Genomic DNA, 21,420 nt, shown 5'->3' with positions numbered 1-21,420 from the left:
GTAATATCACAAAAATAGGGATATAATGTTGTAATAACACAACTTGCGCAAATCCTTCGGAATAACTCAATTGATTTGGATGATGATTATCCATACGGATGATCGAGGATCAATTCTCCTTTAATATACCTTCTGAATTGAGATCCAAAATCGATTCTCCTTCAATGCATTCTGAATTGAGCCTATCACACAGGGCTTATCTAGTACAATTTACATCTCTTGTATGTGATTTACCTTTCTTGTGTAGTTTACAAACTATTTATAGTGATGATCTTAAGGTTCCAAAAAAAATTAAGTTGTTGACTCTCCCAAACACTCTTTTCAACATTAACATATACTCCATTCATTCACTTTTATTTGTTCACTGGATTAAAAACATATTTTCATAAGTATTACTCTTTTTTGAACCAATTTGTTTGTTAACAGTCATTTCCATCTGAATTCAACTCATAGCCCAAGTTTGGTAATTTTGAATTGATAGATTCAATCGTTGACAATCTTAGAACCTGTTAGGGCATAAGTTTTTATATATATAATTAGTCTGGAAAAAGGGGAGGATATCACTTCCCGTGTCATTGTTACACCTATGGTCTCAAAATTGACCATTCAAAATATTGTCATTAATACACATTTTTCTACTAAACATATTTCCTCCGATATTTGGCCAGGCATGTTTGTTAGCAAACATTGGTGGAACTATCAAAACAACATTTTTTCGGGACTCTAACTTATGACTTTGATATATTTTTTATATTTTAGCTTAAAATGGGTACTTAAATTTCAAAAATTACTTAAACACTATTTCGACCTAAAAGTACTTAAAATAAGTCAACTTCAAATAGGCATTTAAACACTTGATATTATTAACGGAGAAGAGTCTAAAATTTCTCTTAACTATTCGAATTGGTAAAATAATATCGTTCATCCACCTTTCGGCTCCCAAATATCCCTAACATCAATTTTTTGGCTCAAAAATATCCTCGATGTTAACCTTTTGGCTCATATTTGCCCTCATGATTTTTAACAACTTCCCTAAAGTAAAATTATTAAATATTTATTTACTAGGTTGCCTAATCTAATTGGTCCAAATTTAAACCATTCTCAAATAAATAATACAAATCACATATAAATCATGTTTTGACTTGATACACTTGAAAATAATATTCAAAAAAATATTAATTTCATGATATTTTTCTATTGACGTATTTTAAATTAAACCCAACTTATTATAACCAAACTCATAACTGAAGATCCATCTAATATTCGCATCTAAATATCTATCTAATTAAAAAAATATATTATTTTTTATTAACATATATTTCAAATATTAAGTAATTTCAAATAATTTTAACAGATTAGAGTCTAAAATACCCATAAATTATGAAATTTGATACAATATTGCCCTTTCATCCACCTAATGAGTGTGTACTTTAGAAATAAGAGTATTTTGAGCCAAATGATTAAAGGTATTTGAAAGTCAAAAGATGGACGAAAAATAATTTTGTACCAATTCAAATAATTAAGAAATATTTTAGGCCCTTTTCCATATTATTAAAAGCTTGTGGTTTAAATAAATTTCGTTCTAGTACTCAAAAATAACACTCAAGGGCTTTTGTATGTCCTCCATTACTGTTTACTTGTATGGTGGTAAACAAGCAAAAACTAAATTCAAATGGCTGCTTAATTCAGTACCAATAATATAGTTCTGCAGAAGCTAATAAAAGGCAAATTGGAGGCATCAGTTTTAAAAAGCTCGAATTTGGAACATCACAATTTAATCAGTCCAAAATAATAATAAATCATCAACTGCCTCAGTATATATATACTTTGATTGATTAGACCACCTCTTTAAGAAGAATAAATATTAAACCGCACTCGATATTTACTTAAATTTTAATCTTTTTTATTAATATGCTTACTATTCTAACAACTCACCAAATATTTACATCAAACAAAAGTAACTTAAAATCTTAGTTGTCAATAAAAATTAGAGGCATCAGTTTTAAAAAGCTCGAATTTGGATCATCAAAGTTATATCAGTCCAAATAATAATAAATCATCATCTGCCTCATCAAAGCAAAACATTCTTAAAATATCAACAAATATATTATCAAGATCCAAACTTTAATTTGATGGATTAACATACATTGAATGTTTGAAAGAACCTATAGAGAAGGAACAGAAGAGAGGAAAGAAACAATTCAAACCTCTCAAACTTAAATTCATTAAAGAATAAATCTTGAAACTTTTCAGCTCAAGATTTAATTCTCTATATATTACTATATGCCTCTGTCTGAACCTAATGAATTTATCAATAACTCATTTGGGAATTCTTGAGGCAAAAATTAATCACTAACAATCAATTAATATACCCTTTTGGATTTCACAAACACCATCTACATTAGAAGCAAAAAAAACTATTTTTTTGGTACAAATACAGAGAGAAGTCTTTTAAACAACTGATAAACCTTTAAAAAGATTCAAAGATTGAATCTTTTGAGGAGAAACTTAATAACTAACAATCAATTCATATACCCTTTTGGATATCATAAACACCATCCTCATTGGATTTTTAAAAAATGAAATTTTTTAAAACATACATAATATATTTGAACAATTGATGAAGAACCAAAGATTGAATCTTTGAGGCAAAAACTAATCACTAATAATCAATTCTAATACCCTTTTGGATTTCTAAATTTATTTGACAAAAAAATCATTTTTTTATATAAGCATAGAGAAAATTTGCAGAAGGGGGTGTCCAAAAGATGCTAGGAGGACAATTGATGAAGAAGAACAAAAAAGAGTTCTTTCAATAGGCCTTAATTGAAAGCATCAAAAGATTTATTGTCTGCCTCCTAACTAAGCCAAAATATGAAACTAAAATTAGTCCATATGGCTACTCAAAGAGGCAATTGGTAAAAATAATTAGTTCATAAAACATACTACAAATGAAGAACAAGAAAAAGAAGGCAAAGGTGAATTGGTGAAGTATTGTGATATTGCTGCTGAATAATGAGTACAATATGTTTGATTTTATGGGGAGGGTTTAGGGTTTCATAGAGTAAAATCCAGCAATTGGGTTGGCCCAACGACACTGCCTATATGGACTGAATTTTGGGCCAATAGAAGAATAGGAAAAGACTCAAGTTCTATGTTATTCGGACGTCGCTATTTAACATGTAAACATTTTAAATAAAATTTTGCATGTTTTTTCATTTCGGGATTAGTTCAGAGATATAATGTTTGGAGTTAGGATTTACAAAAATGTAATTTCAAATAGAAATATTTATGAGTTACATATAATTGAAGTTCAAGCAAAATAATTAATATGAAATTAACGCAAAAATATCTTGTTGAAAGACAATCATATAAAACTGCAAACACCACATGCGAAATGAATAGACTTGCGAATTATTTTGCACTACAAACATGGCTTAAATAGTGATCCTCAAATCACGTATCTATGCACTTCGACTTCAATTCTACAGGTGTGTTTTGACATGAATTTTTCAATTTTCTCATGTTTAATTGGTCAAATTATTTTTTAAAAAAAAGAATTTTCACCCTCCTTTCCACCCTCCAATGCCCTCAACCCCCAAATATTGTACACCCCACCCCCACCCTATAGTACATTCCTTACAACAATAACACTTAGAAGTGAAATTTAAAAAGATTAAGATATATATGCAAATTTTATTTTTGCTTTTGTGGAGGAGAGACTGATTTTGACAAGACGCTCGTAGAATAAAAAGAAAAAATACAAAGTTCCAACCAAAACTAAATAGAAAAAGAAAAAAGAGAGGTAATCACACATGCTTCGAACTACTCCACCGACAAAATGTGAGGCGCAGAAGAATGCAATATCCAAATTGCTTTCCAATCATAGTCCCATTTTTCTTACAAAAAAATCTCATTTATAAGCACAATGTAGAATATAATATATTTTTTATGTATTTCAAATTATTATCGCAAGTTATTTGTTTTATTTTTCCTATTAATAATTATTCTACTTCTTATGATATATTTACATGTAATTATCCTTTGAGCTCACAAAAAGCCTTAGAATTTGAATCATCTTTTTCCTCTTTTTGTGATATAGTGTTGTTGCTATATATAACCTTGAGAAGAATTCAAATGCTACATCATAATGTTTTTTTTCCTCAACTCTTATTTGTGGGGAAAAAAAACTAATTGTCTATTTATTAGCATGAGATAGTGCTCTTACTTAGCGGGATTTAACTTGATGGGTATGTTGTTGTTGTAAATTGTGCTTTTATTTGATGGAAAAAGAGAAATTAAAGAGTAGAAAATCACATATTATAAATTCATAACAACATAAGAATATTAAGAACATGAGTATATGTGCAAGGTGACAATATCACAAATAATAATACAAAGAAATGAACCTCAAACTCATCATCTCAATGATCTAACACACTGAGTTGAAAAAGAGAGTATATGTGCAAGGTGACAATATCACAAATAATAATACAAAGAAATGAACCTCAAACTCATCATCTCAATGATCTAACACATTGAGTTGAAAAAGAGAGTATATGTGCAAGGTGACAATATCACAAATAATAATACAAAGAAATGAACCTCAAACTCATCATCTCAATGATCTAACACATTGAGTTGAAATAACAAAAAAAAAATCTACACAAATCACATATAATTGGACTATATAAAGAACTACACTTCATTAGTCAACGTCCACTCAAGCTAGTTCAATCAGAAGAGAATTCCAAATGCAAGAGCTATGAGAGAAGCGAAAATGGTCGGTACAAATAGGGTAGCATCCGAGGCAGGAGCAGGAGCAGGCGCATCAACTGCAACTACGTTTTGAATTCCGGACATGGCTACCACCACGACCATCACAACCACCAACAAAACATTCATTTTCATTGCCTTCATTGCTAGCAAATTTTTAAGAAATGAAACTATTTTTTGAGAGAAAAAATATCACAATGAAAGAAAGAAAAATACAAGAATTTATAGGCAAAATGATGTGTGTATAATATTACGGGCAGTGCTGCGTTAGTCCAACTACATTATATGCCTCAAAATATTTAAAATTTGCATACGATATATTTTCGTTCATCAAAATAATAATTGGAAAAATATACCTCTTTTTACATTTTTAATGCATAATATATAAGATACACATATTTTTAACCTAATGGTATATATATATACTTTATTTAACTTGCGAATGTAATTATTTTTAATCGCTCAACTTATAACTTGTCAATTGTTTTGAACTATTGATTTTTGAGGCTTATATGCTGCCCTGGAAGCTGCCCGTTAGCTGACAGGATGGCTTATTGTCTTTGGGATGTCATACAGCTGTAGCCAACGGTATATTGGCTTATTTGTGGGGTTCACTTGATATTTATTAATTATACAATTAAATATATGATTTTTATTTCAAAAGTTTTTTTCGCCTCATTTTATTATAAAAAGAAATAAAGACTTCTAAAATTTATAATCTTAAATGTGTCATATTCAAAAATTATATTTCTATTTCTTATCGTAAGAGTTGTGATGGAGTGGTCAGTACCTTTATCTTTAATCAGATGTTTTAACTTCAAGTCATAAATATTGAATTGGCTTTGTTAAGAGGCGATTTATTTTACAATATTATATTTTTTGACATGAATTTATATTGAATCGAGCTCTATTATAGATATCAAACACTGAGTTAAAAAAAAAAGAATGACATTTCAGAGGATAAAATTTGAAAGTTCTTTCATTTTGTGAATTAAAATATTGGAGTTATTGGGTGGAGGAGAGGTGTATTGAGCTGTGGGGATTTTGTGGATGATTTTCTTTGCTGTCAAATTATGGCCGAAGGCTAGGGGAGGTTCACTTTATTATTTGGTATTTCTTTTTATTTTCTATATGGACACTTAATAATACTATAACATAATATACAAAAGAAATTTGTATAATGAAATTTTAAATTTTAGTTGATTATGATCAAACATAAATGGAGATAATCTTCGATCATGTGCACTTTCTACGTTGTTTGATTATTGGTATTAGAACTCAATTAAATGTGTACTCACATTAAGAAGTTTTACTTTTCATACCCAAGATCAAATCTGAAACTGTTGATTAAAAATGGAGTACTTATTACTCTATCACAATTCTTGTTGGTTGTCTTTAATTCGTCAAGTTAAAATCCTGAACTCGATTCTTATTTTCACTCCCTTTACTTGGAACAATAAAATGCCAACTTTTTCAAGTAGAATCAAGCATGAAGAATCAATCTACAACAACAAAAACAAAATATCCAATGTAATTCATGAGTAGGATCCATTGAGAGTAGAATATATACATGCTTTATCTCTATCATCGGAAATAGGTAGAAAAGCTATTTCCTATAGACCATCAGCCTGAGGAAAAGCAATTCAAAGGCAATATGGCAATCCTTGCAATAACGAACAATTTAATCCAATTTAAACAAACCCCACATTAAATATAATCCATCCAATACATTTTACCAAGAGAATTTCACCTAAAAACTTATACAACATATATTCTCAGAACTACAGCCCAAAGAAACAATCATTGAAATATGAAAAACAATGGAGAATGGACAGATATCCTGCTGGTGTAAAGTATTGTAAAACAAATTAGCAGATTTATCAAAGCTTTGGCACCTTAAAGTAAAGCAGCAACTAGGAATTTCATTTAGAAGTTGTTTCTAATAGACCTACTACTCAAGTGAAGTATATAAAGAATAATAGAGGAAAAAATAATAACAACCACAAATAGTACTATAAATGAAATAAAGAAAACAACAGGTAATTATAAAATCAAAGAATACTATAGTAGCAGAGTTACTAATAATATTACTGATAAGCGAATCTAAACCACGCTCAAAAATATAGAAAATGCAATGAGTAAACTACTAGAGAAGACATATAGGTACCTCAATAAGTGTAATTCAATTAAGGAAGATGAGAAGGGGGACTAAAGGGATAATATCAAGAATATAACTATCAACTGCAGTGGTCCTTAAAAATGTGGTCCTTCAAAATGACAAAATGGACATGAAGAATAATTCCTAATCAGATCACTCAAAATCTATTTTGTTCGGACTCTCCTAAAATATTGTCGCACAATGTTGGATTCTTCGAATATGCTTTACTTTTGGAGGGTCCTACGACACGCACCTATCAACATTTTTGAAGAATCCGAACAACCTATTTATTCATCATTGCTAAACCACAATATCCACAGTATAAAAGAGGTAATCCAACCAAATATATTGTTTCCAGTGTTTCCACATTTAAACCATCTTTATTGATTCCCAAAATATGCCCACAGGATTAACAACCAGAACTCAAGCAGCAAAAGCAACAACACAATCCTCAAATCCACCATCCAAAAGTTAACCCTTTCATTTGAAAAAAAGAGCCAAAAATAGAATATTTAACCAATTGCTATATAGTAACCAATCTGGGAAGCTTAAACTACAACAAGGAACAATCAGACTATCATCAACAACAACGATAACATACCCATTGTAATGCCACAAGTGAGATCTGGAGAGGATAGTGTTGTAATGACCCTCCAGGTCATTTTTCTAATACTGCTTCTGTTTCGTCGTTTAGAGCATTCCTATAGAGATCCCAGGTCATTTATGACTTGCTGGCGCCTGTAGCACGGCCGCCTGATCGTTCGTTTGGGTTTTAGACCCGTTTTCCTATTTCAGAGCTTTTATAATTTGAAAAATTGACTTCGGTCATAACTTCAGAAAAACGACCTCAGAACGGAAGTCTGACGGTTCCATTAGCTCCAGAATGGCCAAATTAGGCGAGGAGCATGGTTTCCATGAATTTCAAAGCAATCTATATGAGTTTGGGGCAATTTGGCTCTTTTGACTTTAAAAGTTAGCCTATAAATGATTTTGGTCAACATTCTTGAAAAACGCACTCGGATGGAAATTTTGACAGCGAGTTTAGCTCTAGAACATCGATTTTATTCTAGGACAACCTTTGGTTCAGTTCTCAAGACTTTCGGGTTCATTTTGACTCCCTCGGTGAATTTCGATATTCGGAGGTGGAATCCACATTTGATTGTAACGATCTCTGATGAGAATTTTGACTGCACCATCGAGTCCAAAACATCATTTTCAATTAGATTACATATACTGTTTGTGCTTTTTCAACTCTAGATAAGTGCGGAGCGTCGGAACCAAGGATTTGGTAATTGCTGAAATCTTGTGGTGCACTGGTGCACCCTCGCCTCTATTAAAGTAACCAATTTCAACATTTCCTTGAAAATTAGCTTCACTTCATACCTCGATTTCTCCTTCGTTTCAAGCTCAAATTTGACGATCTAAATTTCCAAATTCAAGAGATTTTTGTGGGGAATCTAGTGGTGAGTTCGGAAAAGCGAGAAGAAGCTTCGTGTGAGGTAACTCCTTCGTTTCAAACTCAAATTTGATGATCTAAATTTCCAAATTCAAGAGATTTTTGTGGGGAATATAGTGGTGAGTTCGGAAAAGTGAGGAGAAGCTTCGTGTGAGGTAAGAAATCGAATTTAGCTACCGCTCTAGTGATTTTTGGAATTGTATTTTATTAAAATTATGGAGGTTGTAACTTGATCAATTTAAACCCGATTTGAGTGATTTTTTAGGCTATATTGTGGGATTTTTCGTAAGGATCGTCAAAGTGTAATTTTTTGGGGTTGGAAGGGTCTCGAGTTTTCGAAATTAGATAATCGACAAGCTGTCATTTTTGACCTTTTATTCGAATTTTGCGAATTATGATTGCATGCTCATCTCGCGTAGTTTTTCACCCCGAATTGTGTTATATTGTTGATTTGTGAGCATGGGTTGACGTTTAGAACCTATTTTCGGAGTCAAATTCAAAATTCTGAATGCGGGTCCTACATTTTCCATTTTAGACCTCGAAATTGATTCGTCTCTGAAAATCATGAAATTAGTGTCTAAACAACCGTAAATACGTGATTCTGTTTTTGGCAGCGTGGCAGTGTTCCAAGGCCGTTCGAAAGGAAAAAGCTCTGACATAGTGATTTGAAGCTCGTATGTTCAGCCTACAGGTAGGTTACGGCTTTTCTTTCTTTAGATTGAGTCGGAATGTGTGAAATCATGTTGAGATTGATAGAATTTAGGTTGGGTAGCTTATCTGTATATCTTAGGTGTTAGACATCATGTTTAGGCTTTTTATCAGATTTTTGGGTATATGAAATCATGTATATCTTGTTGTTATTCGTCGGTATTGTTAGGAGAGTTGAATGAGCATGTTATTGATATTGTGGAGCATGTTGGCCTTAGTAAAAATTGTAGACCTGCTTTAGTTGCCCCGGCATCTCTCCAGCGGACTTAGATTCTTGTAGAATGGAGTAGTGGGCTAGTGCCTGGTAGTTGGCCTTAGCTAGGCGATACCCTTGCTCTTAATAACACCCTCATCCATAATTCGGTATAATCATGACCACGAGATACGTCGGCAATACCATATTTCTTGATCGTTTGGCTTCGGGTCCGATTCAAGTTTTAACGGCATATCAGTTGGCACATTGGGGAGGAGATCCTCGATTCTACTGTTGTGTAGTCGGAAATGAGAATATTCAGTACCATAGGATGAATCATCTCTGAGCATCCGGGTATCGAGTTTTGACCTACATTTTGAATTATTGGGGAGTAGCTGTGTACCCAGCATCGGCCCCTGTCGGCTTGCTAGTATGACGAGCATCTGGGTACCTAGTCTTGGCCTCGATCGTATCAATATGTTACGGCGAGCATCCGGGTACCTAGTCCCGACCTCGACCGCACTGATGTATATGTTGGACATTCGGGGGAGCATCTGGATCCCAATCCCGACCTCGACCCCTAAGGCACCCCCCTTGTTCGTTAACTTTTGGAGATTCTGGGTTTGGAAATGATGCAGTACTTTGGTTTCTGACATTGCAGATTCTAGGTTTCTAGCCTTGGTAGTTATAAATATTCTGTGTACTCAACGGACTTATGGAGGTTCGTCCGAATTTTTATTTAACTTGCGCGCGAGTGTCCCTGCTGGGCTTATGGGGGCTCAGTTCGGTATAGTTAGATGTAGTTCTCGTAGATATTACTCTTTTCACTTTAGATGCTTATGTTGATTCTTATTTAGGCTTATTCCTCTTTTTCGTATTGTTTTTACCTTTTCTGCTCAGTCGGCCTATGATGCCTATTGGGTACTTGTTGTCTTGGTACTCATACTACACTCTGCATCTACTTTCATGATGCAGGACCGAGCACCAGCTACCGTCGTGGATAGATCGAGCCTCTTACAGTCAGCTTCGAAGACTAGGGTGAGCACTTGGCGTTTTGGATCATTTTTGTCTCTTTCAGTATGAATGGCCCATCTTTTGCCTTTGAGACTAGCCAATTGTATATATACTTTCGGAACTTGTACTCTTCTTTTATTTTGTAGCAGCTCTGTACTTGTGGTTTTCAGGTTCTGAGAGGAATTTTTAGTTGTTTATATCATGTTTTGATTTACTTTCGCTTACTCTTTCTGCTGTTCTTTTTTACTATTTGTCACTCTTGTTTAGTTTCTATCCTTAAATCCATTACTTGAAGTTCCGGGTTTATGGATTGGCTTACCTACTGGTGGGTTATAGTACGTGACATCATGACCTGAGGAATCGGATCGTGACAAGTGTGTACGTAGATATTACCCCTACCTTATGCAAGTAGAGAGGTTGTTTCCGATTAGATCCTCGGCTCAAGGAAAGTATAACACAGCAGATAGCAATCAGACAATCAAAAGTAATTTTTGATAGGAAAATGAAAAATTGAAACTTGGCATGTGAAGATTAAATCTTTAAACAGTTAAAAATACCAGTCAGCCTAAAGGTTTTCCCCCATATAAGTAATGAAGAACTACAACAAAACTAAGAAATCAAACTTACACAATTTTTTCTCCGGGCAAGGAAAATAGACAAAAATTGAAACTATAATACAATTGTGCATACACAATACTATTAGACATCAATTGGCACGTGGGTGTGAATCTTCAAGATCCAAAGGAAGAATCTGAAGACCAAGAAGAAGAAGATGAATAAATATTGAAACTTGGCATGTGAGTACCCACAAAAAGATCCAAAAATGAAATCTTTAACCAATTAAAGCTTACCAAAATCAGCCTATAGGCCATTTTCCCCATAAAATCAATGAAAGAACTGCAACAAACTAACAATCAAACCATACATATTTTTTTTTCTGGGTAACCAAAACCAACAAACTTAGACTATTTAGTTGGCATTTGGGTGTGAATCTTCAAGATCCAAATCAACCTGAACAAAAAAATTGAAACTTGGCATGTGGACATTCACAAAAAGATCCAAAGTTGAAATCTTTAACCAAATAAAGATACCAAGATCAGCCTAAAGGCCTTCTTCCCATAAAACCAATGAAGAACTACAACAAACTAAGAATCAAACCATCAATCTGAACAAAAAAATTGAAACTTGGCATGTGGGCATTCACAAAAAGATCCAAAGTTGAAATCTTTAACCAATTAAAGATACCAAAATCAGCCTAAAGGCCTTCTTCCCATATAACCAATGAAGAACTACAACAAACTAAGAATCAAACCATCAAAATTACATGTTTGTTTTTCCTTCTGAGCAGGGGAAATAGACAAAGCTTGAAACTACTATATAACTTTTACAACAAATTAGGCATCAATTGACATGTGAGTATGAATCTTCAAGATCCAAATCAACCTGAACCAAAAAAAAAATTGAAACTTGGCATGTGGGCATTCACAAAAAGATCCAAAGTTGAAATCTTTAACTAAATAAAGACACCAAAGTCAGCCTAAAGGCCTTTTTCCATTATAATCAACCAAGAACTACAACAAAATTAACAATCAAACCATCAAAATTACATGTTTTTTCTTCTTCTGAGCAGGGAAGAAAATATACAAAAATTGAAACTACTATATAACTTTGACTACAAATTAAGCATCAATAGGCATGTGGGTGTGAATCTTCAAGATCCAAATCAGAATCTGAAGACAAAGAGGATGATGATGAAAAAGATGGAAAAGAGATATAAGGGTTTGGTAAAGGGAAGCAAAAAAAGGTCCAAAAACAAATAGCAAATCTCCTAAGTTGTTGACATGGAAAACAAAAAAGAAGATAAAGAACTTCATCACTGCTGAGTCTTTCTGGATTACAAGCTATGTATTGACACAAATCTGCAGATACATTAGCCACGCCAACAATTATTGGACTATTGAACACCATTTTTTCTAACTCTTTTTTTTCTTTTGCTTTCTGAAATTTCTCTCTCTTTGGTTCTTCACTTTTTATACTGTAAAATTTTGCAAGATTTAGTAGGTTTCAATGGATTGACATGAAGATGTTTCCCGTGTTAGTGTTTTTTCTTGTTTTGTTTTGTTTGGAGACTACCTACGGATAGGAGAAAGAGAGAGAAAAAAAAGGGAAAAAAACAAAATTTAAAAGGAAAATTAGTTCATGTTTTAGGAAGTAATATATTAGGAAGGAAATAAAAAACAAGAAAGGCTAGAAATAGTAAATATTTTTTTTTTCTCCTTAAATTAAATTTGTGGGCTTTAAAAAAGAAAGGAAGTAGATGTTATTGCATCATTGTATTTATTTTTCTTTTAGAAAAAGGTAAAATACAATAAAGTATGCAAAATAAGCGAAGATCTTTAGTGAGCAAATTATTTCAGATAAATCTTAATTGACAATTTTAGCTAAAATAAATTATGATAAAGACATATTCGGGCTAAATTATTAATTAAAGGGAAATATTATGAATTTTATATATTGTAGGAGCATTTTTTACTCTTTTCTATTTTCCTCGTACCAAGTAAACTAGAAAAAAAGAAGAGGAAATTTTGAAAATGCTTTAACAGAGGGATTTTAAATTGCTTCCTCTGTTCCAAAAAGAACAACATTATTTTCAAATTAATTCATTAAAAAGAATATATTTTTGTCAATTTTAGAGATAAGTTAATTTTTTTATTTTACTTTTTATGATAATTTTGTATAACCATATAATTGTTAGTTATAACATGTTCAATTCATAAGTTCGAAAAAGTTTCACTCACATATAAATACTACAAACATATTTAAAATTATAAGTTATAAAAAATATACTTTTTCCTTAAACTATGTATTGAAATGAATGAAATATGTCTCATAATATTCATTTACTTCTAAGAGGTCATAATTTGACTAGTTCTATGCTAATGGTAGACCTATTGTGGTGTCTCTAGATAGATAACTTGAACAATAGCATTTAATAAAAAATTATGTAATTGACTTTGATTTGTTTAAAATTGAGACGTAATTATTATTCTCTTTAAAAAAATTATCTCTATTTCCCAAGGCCAATTACCAGTCAATACATAGCCATCACACAAACACAAATCTCTTACGTCTTCACAAGTTAGAGTCCTAAAACATATAATTGTTGGGATATGTACTATTAATTATGAAATATATATTATTAATTATGAGTTTAGATATAGTATTTATTATAGGATAATTGTTTATTCAATTTTAATAAAAGTTTTAATAGATTATATATTCATTTATGTGTCAATTTACTTATATAGTAGATGATTTAATGTATAGAGTTTTAGCTTATGCACAGAGGATTAAATCATCGATTCTTATAAATATAAAATATTTTGTTTACAATCTAAGATGAAAATTGGACAAGTCATCGATATGATTGTAGCACAAGATTATATATAATTTATCTTGATTATAGGAATGGTATAGTTCCAACTTCTTGTGCTAATGCATTTTGTATGTAATGAACGGGACCGAATAGAGTAGTTGTTTTAGACTGACTGACAAAAATATGTTCTCTAAACTGTTAAATATACTTATATTCTCAATGAATAGAATAGTTGTTTTAGACTGACTGACAAAAATATGTTCTCTAAACTGTTAAATATACTTATATTCTCAATCTTGATATAACTATTATGATCTGTATATATTAATTGTCGTTTTGATTAATTAAAATGTGAGATTCTGAGATGGATCAATATGTCTGATAGATTAGATGATAATAATATATATTAGTGAAATAATAAGTTAGTTGATGGAATCAATGTTTCGATATAGAGATTGATGATATGCCTTTTTGAGAAGCTTATAAGTTTTCATTGTGTCAAACTTTGCAAGTGGATTTATGAATCAGACACATGAAATAAGATAAGCAGTGATCTAAAGGAAATTAATCTTTAAGTTAAATTTGTCAGTAATTTAATTTATTAATTAGTATTTATAATCTTAACATGGAATTACATAAGTGTTTAATGGAGAAATTTAAAATATAAATAGAGGAGTGCAATTACGAATTTCTAGTGGAATGATTTGTAATTTATTATGGTAAGAATAATTCAAATTAATTATTTGAATTATTTCCATAATAGGGAGCCTGAGTAATTAATTATGTGGTCCCTAAAGTACCCATATTTAATTAGAACTCAAAATCCTATGCTCGGGAGAAAAGGAGAATACATGTTTTCAGTTTCATGTTTGGATTGGGAAAAAGTTCCTATAAATAAGGATTCTCCTAATCTAAAAAATGATAGATATACGGTTTTCTATGCGATACTTGTCCATCCAAGTATTGAGAAAGTTCGGCTGTGAATTTGGGATTATTGTAGAAGACCATAGAACTGCTTGAACGTATTTACTCACACATAAAAAGATATTTATCGAATTAAATTTCAAAAGGTTTGTGTATTCTAGCATAATAGTATATGTTATATATTATTTATGTAAGCAATATATAATTCTGATATGTTTCCGCTGTACATATAGTTTTTCCATCAATAATTGTATTACTCAGTAAGAAATTTAATGATCAAGTTAAGAAATATGAGAAAATGAGATCACGTATTTGTGGAAGAGCACAAAAAAGTTGAGCTCTTAGGACTGGTTCTTTGGATTGGCGAAATATCTCAAAATTAAGTTTAGAATTAAATTTACTTTTATTTGATTAAAGATATAACTTAATTCTAAAATAAATTTACTCCGCAAATTAAATGTCATTTTATTCTACCTATAAGGTGGAAACATTAATGTAGAAATTATAATTTGGAAATAACTTTGTCCACAAATCAAAGGAATGACTTTGACATTGTACTCAAGCAAAATATCAGTGTTATTGCTAAAAAATACTTCATTTTATAAGTGAATTTTTGAGGAATTTTTTATTATTCAAAATAATTGAATTGTTCAAAGTTCATGATAAATATTTGAAACTTTTTTCATATTTATCCTTTCATTTATTGAAGTTTTATAATTTTTAGGAGATAAATCACACTACTTACAAAATTATATTTATAATTTTACAAATGACAATAATAGAAAATAAGGTTCAAATTATGTCCTTATTTTTTTTAATATGGGTATATTACCTCACAAATTCACTTAACTTTGTCCACAATCACTCTAATTTATTTATATTTTCAATTTGTTTTTTATTATTATGACAAAAGAAGAATTTTTTTCATCTAGCTCATCAGACTACTGCTCCCTCTCTTCTCTTTTGGGGTTTCTTCAATCTCTCAATTTTCACCTGTTTCAGATTTCAACTGGTAATTTTTAAGCTATTTTCTATTTTCCTCTTTTATGAATTTGATTATTGATTATGTTGTATATCTTTCTTCACTGGTCTGAAACTTATTTGGGTATTTTGCCCATAAATTTTACTGTAATTTTGTTGTGTTGTCTGTATATTTTTGGTTAATTGTGTTAAAGTTATCATCTTTCTTGTAATTACTACTGAATTCGACAGTTTGAGTATTCAAATGAGGACCTTTAGGTTTTATAATGGCAGTTTAAATTGGTTGGTAAGGCACGATAAAGTCGAGACCCCACTTGTGGGATCACTGCGTATTATGTTGTTGTTGTTGTTAGTAGTAGTGTTTTTCTGTATATTTTTTGTTTATCGAGGTAAAGTTATGACATTTACTGTAATTACTGCTGAATTCTATGGTGGAGTATTCAAAATGAGGACCTTTAGGTTTTATAATCTCTGTCTAGTTTATTTTTAAAATGGGTTTTAGAAAAGGTTTTAAATTGCAATCCAGATTTATCCTTAAAATGGGGTTTAGAAGAATGATTACTACAGTAATCTCTTAGATATGTAGTCCTAGAGGCCGAGCCAAGATTTGATTTTTATGCTATCGGGATTCTAGTTCTTTTATCTACCTCCATGAGGCAGGGTAAGGTCTGACTACACTTTACACTCTCAAGACCCCACTTGTAGTATTACAATGTAAAATTTACGTATTCAATGGGTGTTTCAAGACAAACACAAGTTTTGAATCAAAACTACTTGGTTCGGCTGAACCTATAAGCAGTACTCTAGCTCAGTCTCTGTGTGAGGTAGCTGAGGATCTTTGCCAGAATTGCTAAAAGTGGTCACTTTGAGAACCTCAGAAGCAATCTTTAACACACACTGATGCTAGTTGTAAGATAAAGAATGATTCTTTTATAAAGAAATAAGATGGAAACAATTTATCCAACAAGATGCTCATAGAAGTTTCTTTAATTGAGTCTTTTGTATTTTTCGGTTTCCGCAGGTAACAAAGAACTCAAGGTAGCAATGGAAGATTAAATAAGAGCAGTTTATAACATGCAGACCTATCTCTTTTTGGCTCCCACTTCCATTGATAAAGGCGGTAGCTCAAACCAGAACTTATCTTTTGGACCATGGGCATGGCCTAACAAGCGCATAGGTATTTTTCACCCTCGTTCCCAAGTTTCAGCATCTGCTATTGGTGGCGGGCAGCAGAGCCACTATAGCGTGCTTGGTGTTCCACACAATGCTACTTCTGTTGATATAAAAAAGGCCTATCGCCTTCTTGCTCTCAAGGTACCAAAATACCCTTTTGGCATAGATTTTTCATAGAAATATACAAGGAGGAGGAAAGAACAAGGCATTTTAGGCGGTTATTGGATGTTATAACACAATTGAACCTTTGACTTTTGGATAACTGACTAGCAATTTTTGTTGCTTTATTTAATTGCCTTTGTTGTTTGACAATACTGATTAGTGACAGAATGCTATAATGAAAAAATAATAATAATGTAATTGATGTGTTCCTCTAGTTCTTCTTTTTAGAAAGAATTGTAACTGAGAATTACTTAAGGCAACCGTGAGTAAGAGTTTCAGATGAAGTGCTTCACACTTTAATTGGGTAAAGCTTTATCATTACGAGAAACTTCTGAAGCAGAAATATGGTAATAAACAATGTGAAGGTTTCACATATAGTACATTTTCCTTTATATTTCAAGAAATTGTTAGGGAATGCGCCACCTCACCCTCCCCAGACCACCTGTGGGACTATATTGGGTATGTTGTTGTTAGGGGATGTGACAGAAAGTAGGATGTAAGTCTGTTACTTTCCGACTAGTCATACAAACATTCCTAGGAGGTTATTGTGGTGGTTGTTGTGTGATGTGTCGTCTTGCTTATCTGCCAAAATATCTTTTGAAGAATGCGGAGCTATGGAATTTTTTTTGTTCAGGGTAAAAAGGCATGGATAAATATATTTCATGTTCATTGTTAATATGGTTGGCTCTATTGTCTTGAACTTCTGTTGGCATAGAAAAGGATTGCCTTCTTGTATGGTTACATGTCAATGCTGTTCTCAAGTACAATCTTCTTCTGTAAAAGATTGGATCTTTTCCAGGTAAGGTTGCGCGCATGTTTCTTTCCGAATGATGTGAAGAAATACGTATTTCCTTTCCCTTCATTTGTGATCTGAAAAGCTTTGTCTTAGACTATAAATTCCCCGTTGAAAAGTTACTGACTTTCATTCTCAAAACAATTGTTCATACATCATAAATGCAGTATCATCCTGATGTTAGCAAGGATTCAGGAGCTGATGAGGTTTTCAAGAAAATCCATCTTGCATATGATGTGAGTCACTCCTTCTTGGCTTCCGGTATATTTATCTCTTATTTATTGAACTTAGAATTCATATTTAAGCTATTGTATATTTTGACACTGTCATTTAAACCCGCTTGAGAGTGAGAAAGGTGGGTTTGCGCCGTTACCTGGGGTGGGGGATGAATAGGAGAGGGGTAAATGCAAGTGGAGGTACTTTTATACTAATACATATTTTTGTAATGCTCTCCTCCCCCACCCACCCCACTCCCCTTCTCTCTCTCACACACACACCGAAAGATAGATACATAATTTGGATTGAACATAGTCATGTCTCATTGACAATTTCCAGCCACTGGTTGTGTAACTTTTATTCTCTATGCTGATAAGATCAACTTTCGAACACTGCAGGAGATTGATGTAGCAATTCATGTTAGTGTAATTTCACACAATAGTTTCTAAAGGTTTTCCTGATACTAGGTATCACAAGCATCCTAAGAAATAGTAATCATTAAGGAAGAAGTTCGTATCTATTATATTGCAGACAAAATAATGGCTTCAGTTACCGGTTTATTACACAATAGTGAGCTATCACAGATAATGATATCAAAGGCAAAAAACGTAAAAAAAGGTCTAACTTCTAAGGTCCATTGGGGCTTTAAGCGCAAATAAAGTGTGGGCTTTAATGAAGAAAAAAACAAATATGTTTGTGTAGTCCAAGATTAATAATTATAGATATATGGACAAACAAATCATGAGAAAGTGAAATATCAAATGTTTAGTGTCGCCTCTTCGGGATTAGCTCATTGGCTGAGGGAAAATATGTCATAGAGCCTTAAAAGTTAAAACGACACTGAAGCACCCACTAAGTGAGGCGAAACGCTCAACATATTTTGCGCCGCACTTCATGGTCAGGGGCGGGGATATAGTAGATGCTGAATCCCCTTTAACTTCTTCGTGCATTGACTTTTCATATTTTGGACCCCTTAGTGAAAATCCTAATTCCACCACTGTTCTTGGCTTAAGCACGCGTTTGACAACACTTAAGTGATCACAGATCAACTATTTTATTGAATTTCTCTTTGTCATATTGCGTTTTCATTTCTTGGATATGGAAGAAAATATCTGGAAATTGAATTGGTCTCAAAGTTCGATATTCTGTTAACTCTTTTTCCTAAAATGGAGTGCAAACTAATGCACCAAGTAATTGATGAATTTTTGCCTAGATGCCACCTAGGGGATAAAATGTTTGCGTGCTATTTTGTTAGATGATTTATGCATATATGTTTTAAGAATATCCCTATAGAATGTTGGTTGTAAAAATAAAAGTTGCACGTGTTTTCCCTACTTGTTTAAAAAATATGGCATTTGCATCTATGCATTAAACTTAACATTGTATTTTTTTCTCTAGCTATATATTATTTGAACTTGACACGTTTAGCTGTCTCAAATGTTAATACTTTGCTTTCGCAGCAGTTTTTGTGTTATAAGGGCTGAGTCTGGCTTTGTCAGGTATTATCTAATGAATCATCAAGAAATCAGTATGATCAGTCTCTTCTACATCAGGATTATAGCGACAGCTCTTCGGGAGGATATTGGGAATATGACTTTGAATATGACAATGGCATACGGACCTATAGGTGGGCTGATCTCAAACGAAAAATGCAAAGAGAGAGATACTGGGAAAATTTCTCGTCTTATTATGATAAAGTTGAGGAGTCTCAAGAAGAAACTCCAGATGAAGAAAGAGGTCCATTCGCGGAAGTGCTCAGATCTGCCTTCCTCTCTTTATTCCTAATGTACACCGTAGGTGTTCGTCTATCTTTGACATTTAGTAGCCTCATGGCCTTGCTTGATCGAAAGTTGGACGCTGGATACAAGATTGGTTACCTAGTTGCATGGATTTTGGGAGGCAGAGGTGGTGTTCTACTTGCATTATGCCTTTCGTTTGCAAGTTGGCTTTGTGGCAAAACCAGCAGTAGCATAGTCGCATTGGTGGTTATAGCCGTGTGGGTCGGATCCAATGTTGCTAGATATGCTCCATTCCCACAAGGTGCCATTCTTACACTGTTATACATGTCAATCAAGTTACAAGTTGATCTGAACTAAAGCTTTTACAACAGAGTGATCACTTACTGAAGATGCCACTCTTTCTGTCTGTAAATTTTCTCCAATATAACTTTTAGTTATGTTTCTATTAGTATAGTCAATAATAGTTTCTGAATATAAATTGCACAATCAAATTTTTTATATGTTCTACAACTTGTTCATATTCATCTTTAACCAGCAGGATTGAAAGTTAAGTTACTAGTCCCTAAATTTCATTTTCCATTTAATTAGTTCTCTAAAGCACCCGAGTTGTGGCCTTTCGTGATCTAGCAAGTGGGAGGAGAATCATGTTGTTTCATGTTCAAATCCCAACTATTAAAAAAAAAAAATTGGTGATCCCACTTTCCTGAGCGTTGGTGGACAGATTACTCGACACCTGTGTTGGCAGATAGTAAGTATCGGTTCAATTGCCAAGCTGTGGAAAATAACATATCCAGTATAGTCCTATAAATGGGGTTTGGAAAAGGTGAGGTAAATGGGGTTTGGAAAAGGTACCTGCATGGAGACCTTAACCTTACCATTGAGGATAGAGAAGTTGTTTTCGATAGATCCTCGGCTCGCGAAAAGAAAAGAAGTGAGAAGGAGAAAAGAATGTATGCTTAGTGTCAATTAATTACAAAAAACAATGACTGGTAACACTGTCTTGTTGTGATTGTTTAAATTTCTGATCATAGTTCCTCTTTTAAATTTCTCTGTCCAAATGCTACACAGAAACCATTTGAGAAGCTTCTCTCTTGGATGTTGCAGAAATATTAGTATTATAATAACAATGCTTCAGTCCCAAAAAAGTTGGATTCCACTGTATGACTTTCTACTTCATCATTTCACATTTATCTTGATAAAGGAGGAAGGTTGCGGTACTCTTATAATCAATGTAAAATTTGTTAATTCATGATGAATAATAATATTACATTACATTAACACAAAATGTGAATAAACTTTGCTCTAGATGCGCGGTACTATCAAATGCCAAAAAGACATTAGAGTAGCACAAAATCAACCTCCAAATCCAATGGAAAAAGGAATCTTCATTGGATAATGTGTTGTTGTGTGGAATTTAATAGATTCTGAAGAGGATTTCCATCTCAAGATTCCCTCCCCATTGGAACTATCTTTTTCATCTCTTATCACATCCCCATCCTTCTTTTTTTTCCTTCTTCTGATTGGCCTAAAACATATGTTTTTGTTTTACTATCTACATTTACATAAATGTGCACTAAATTTCCAAATATAATACTTTCTTCATTATTGAGGTGGGTGATTTATGTTGATTTTGTTTTCTATCACATAAAAGGAAGCCTGGGTGTTAGTAAAAGTTATCCTCGTGTGATAAAAAATTCACAGGTTCAAGTCATAAAAATTATAGAAATGTAAGATAAAATTACATAGATGAG

At 32.5% G+C, this 21,420-nt stretch overlaps 2 protein-coding genes and 3 non-coding genes across 6 annotated transcripts; 1 reads left to right on the top strand and 4 right to left on the bottom strand.

Annotated features, from left to right (window-relative positions):
• Window positions 1-1,732: 1,732 nt before the first annotated feature.
• Window positions 1,733-1,812, bottom strand: LOC129877982 (small nucleolar RNA SNORD36). Its single transcript, XR_008763688.1, has one exon. It is a non-coding gene; the product is annotated as a small nucleolar RNA SNORD36 (small nucleolar RNA).
• Window positions 1,813-1,990: 178 nt separating this feature from the next.
• Window positions 1,991-2,069, bottom strand: LOC129877981 (small nucleolar RNA SNORD36). The gene has a single exon (XR_008763687.1). It is a non-coding gene; the product is annotated as a small nucleolar RNA SNORD36 (small nucleolar RNA).
• Window positions 2,070-2,755: 686 nt separating this feature from the next.
• Window positions 2,756-2,873, bottom strand: LOC129878003 (small nucleolar RNA U19). The gene has a single exon (XR_008763706.1). It is a non-coding gene; the product is annotated as a small nucleolar RNA U19 (small nucleolar RNA).
• A 1,425-nt stretch (window positions 2,874-4,298) lies between these two features.
• Window positions 4,299-4,986, bottom strand: LOC129876587 (arabinogalactan protein 14-like). The gene has a single exon (XM_055952057.1). The coding sequence runs from the start codon at window positions 4,918-4,920 to the stop codon at window positions 4,738-4,740; it is 183 nt and encodes a 60-aa protein (XP_055808032.1). The 5' UTR covers window positions 4,921-4,986; the 3' UTR covers window positions 4,299-4,737.
• A 10,511-nt stretch (window positions 4,987-15,497) lies between these two features.
• Window positions 15,498-20,227, top strand: LOC129877240 (uncharacterized). 2 transcript variants are annotated; one of them, XM_055952729.1, is made up of 4 exons: window positions 15,498-15,617; window positions 16,608-16,900; window positions 17,882-17,950; window positions 19,430-20,227. In XM_055952729.1, the coding sequence occupies exons 2-4, from the start codon at window positions 16,661-16,663 to the stop codon at window positions 20,024-20,026; spliced, it is 906 nt and encodes a 301-aa protein (XP_055808704.1). In that variant the 5' UTR covers window positions 15,498-15,617; window positions 16,608-16,660; the 3' UTR covers window positions 20,027-20,227. The 2 variants fall into 2 exon arrangements, with proteins under 2 accessions (XP_055808704.1, XP_055808706.1); XM_055952731.1 differs by lacking the exon at window positions 15,498-15,617 and adding an exon at window positions 16,405-16,495.
• The last annotated feature ends 1,193 nt before the right edge of the window (window positions 20,228-21,420 follow it).

This window comes from Solanum dulcamara, chromosome 12, assembly GCF_947179165.1.
Source record: "Solanum dulcamara chromosome 12, daSolDulc1.2, whole genome shotgun sequence".
NCBI classification, from domain to species: domain Eukaryota; kingdom Viridiplantae; phylum Streptophyta; class Magnoliopsida; order Solanales; family Solanaceae; genus Solanum; species Solanum dulcamara.
Note: the sequence above shows the minus strand (reverse complement) of the source record. Positions and strands in the feature narration are given on the sequence as shown.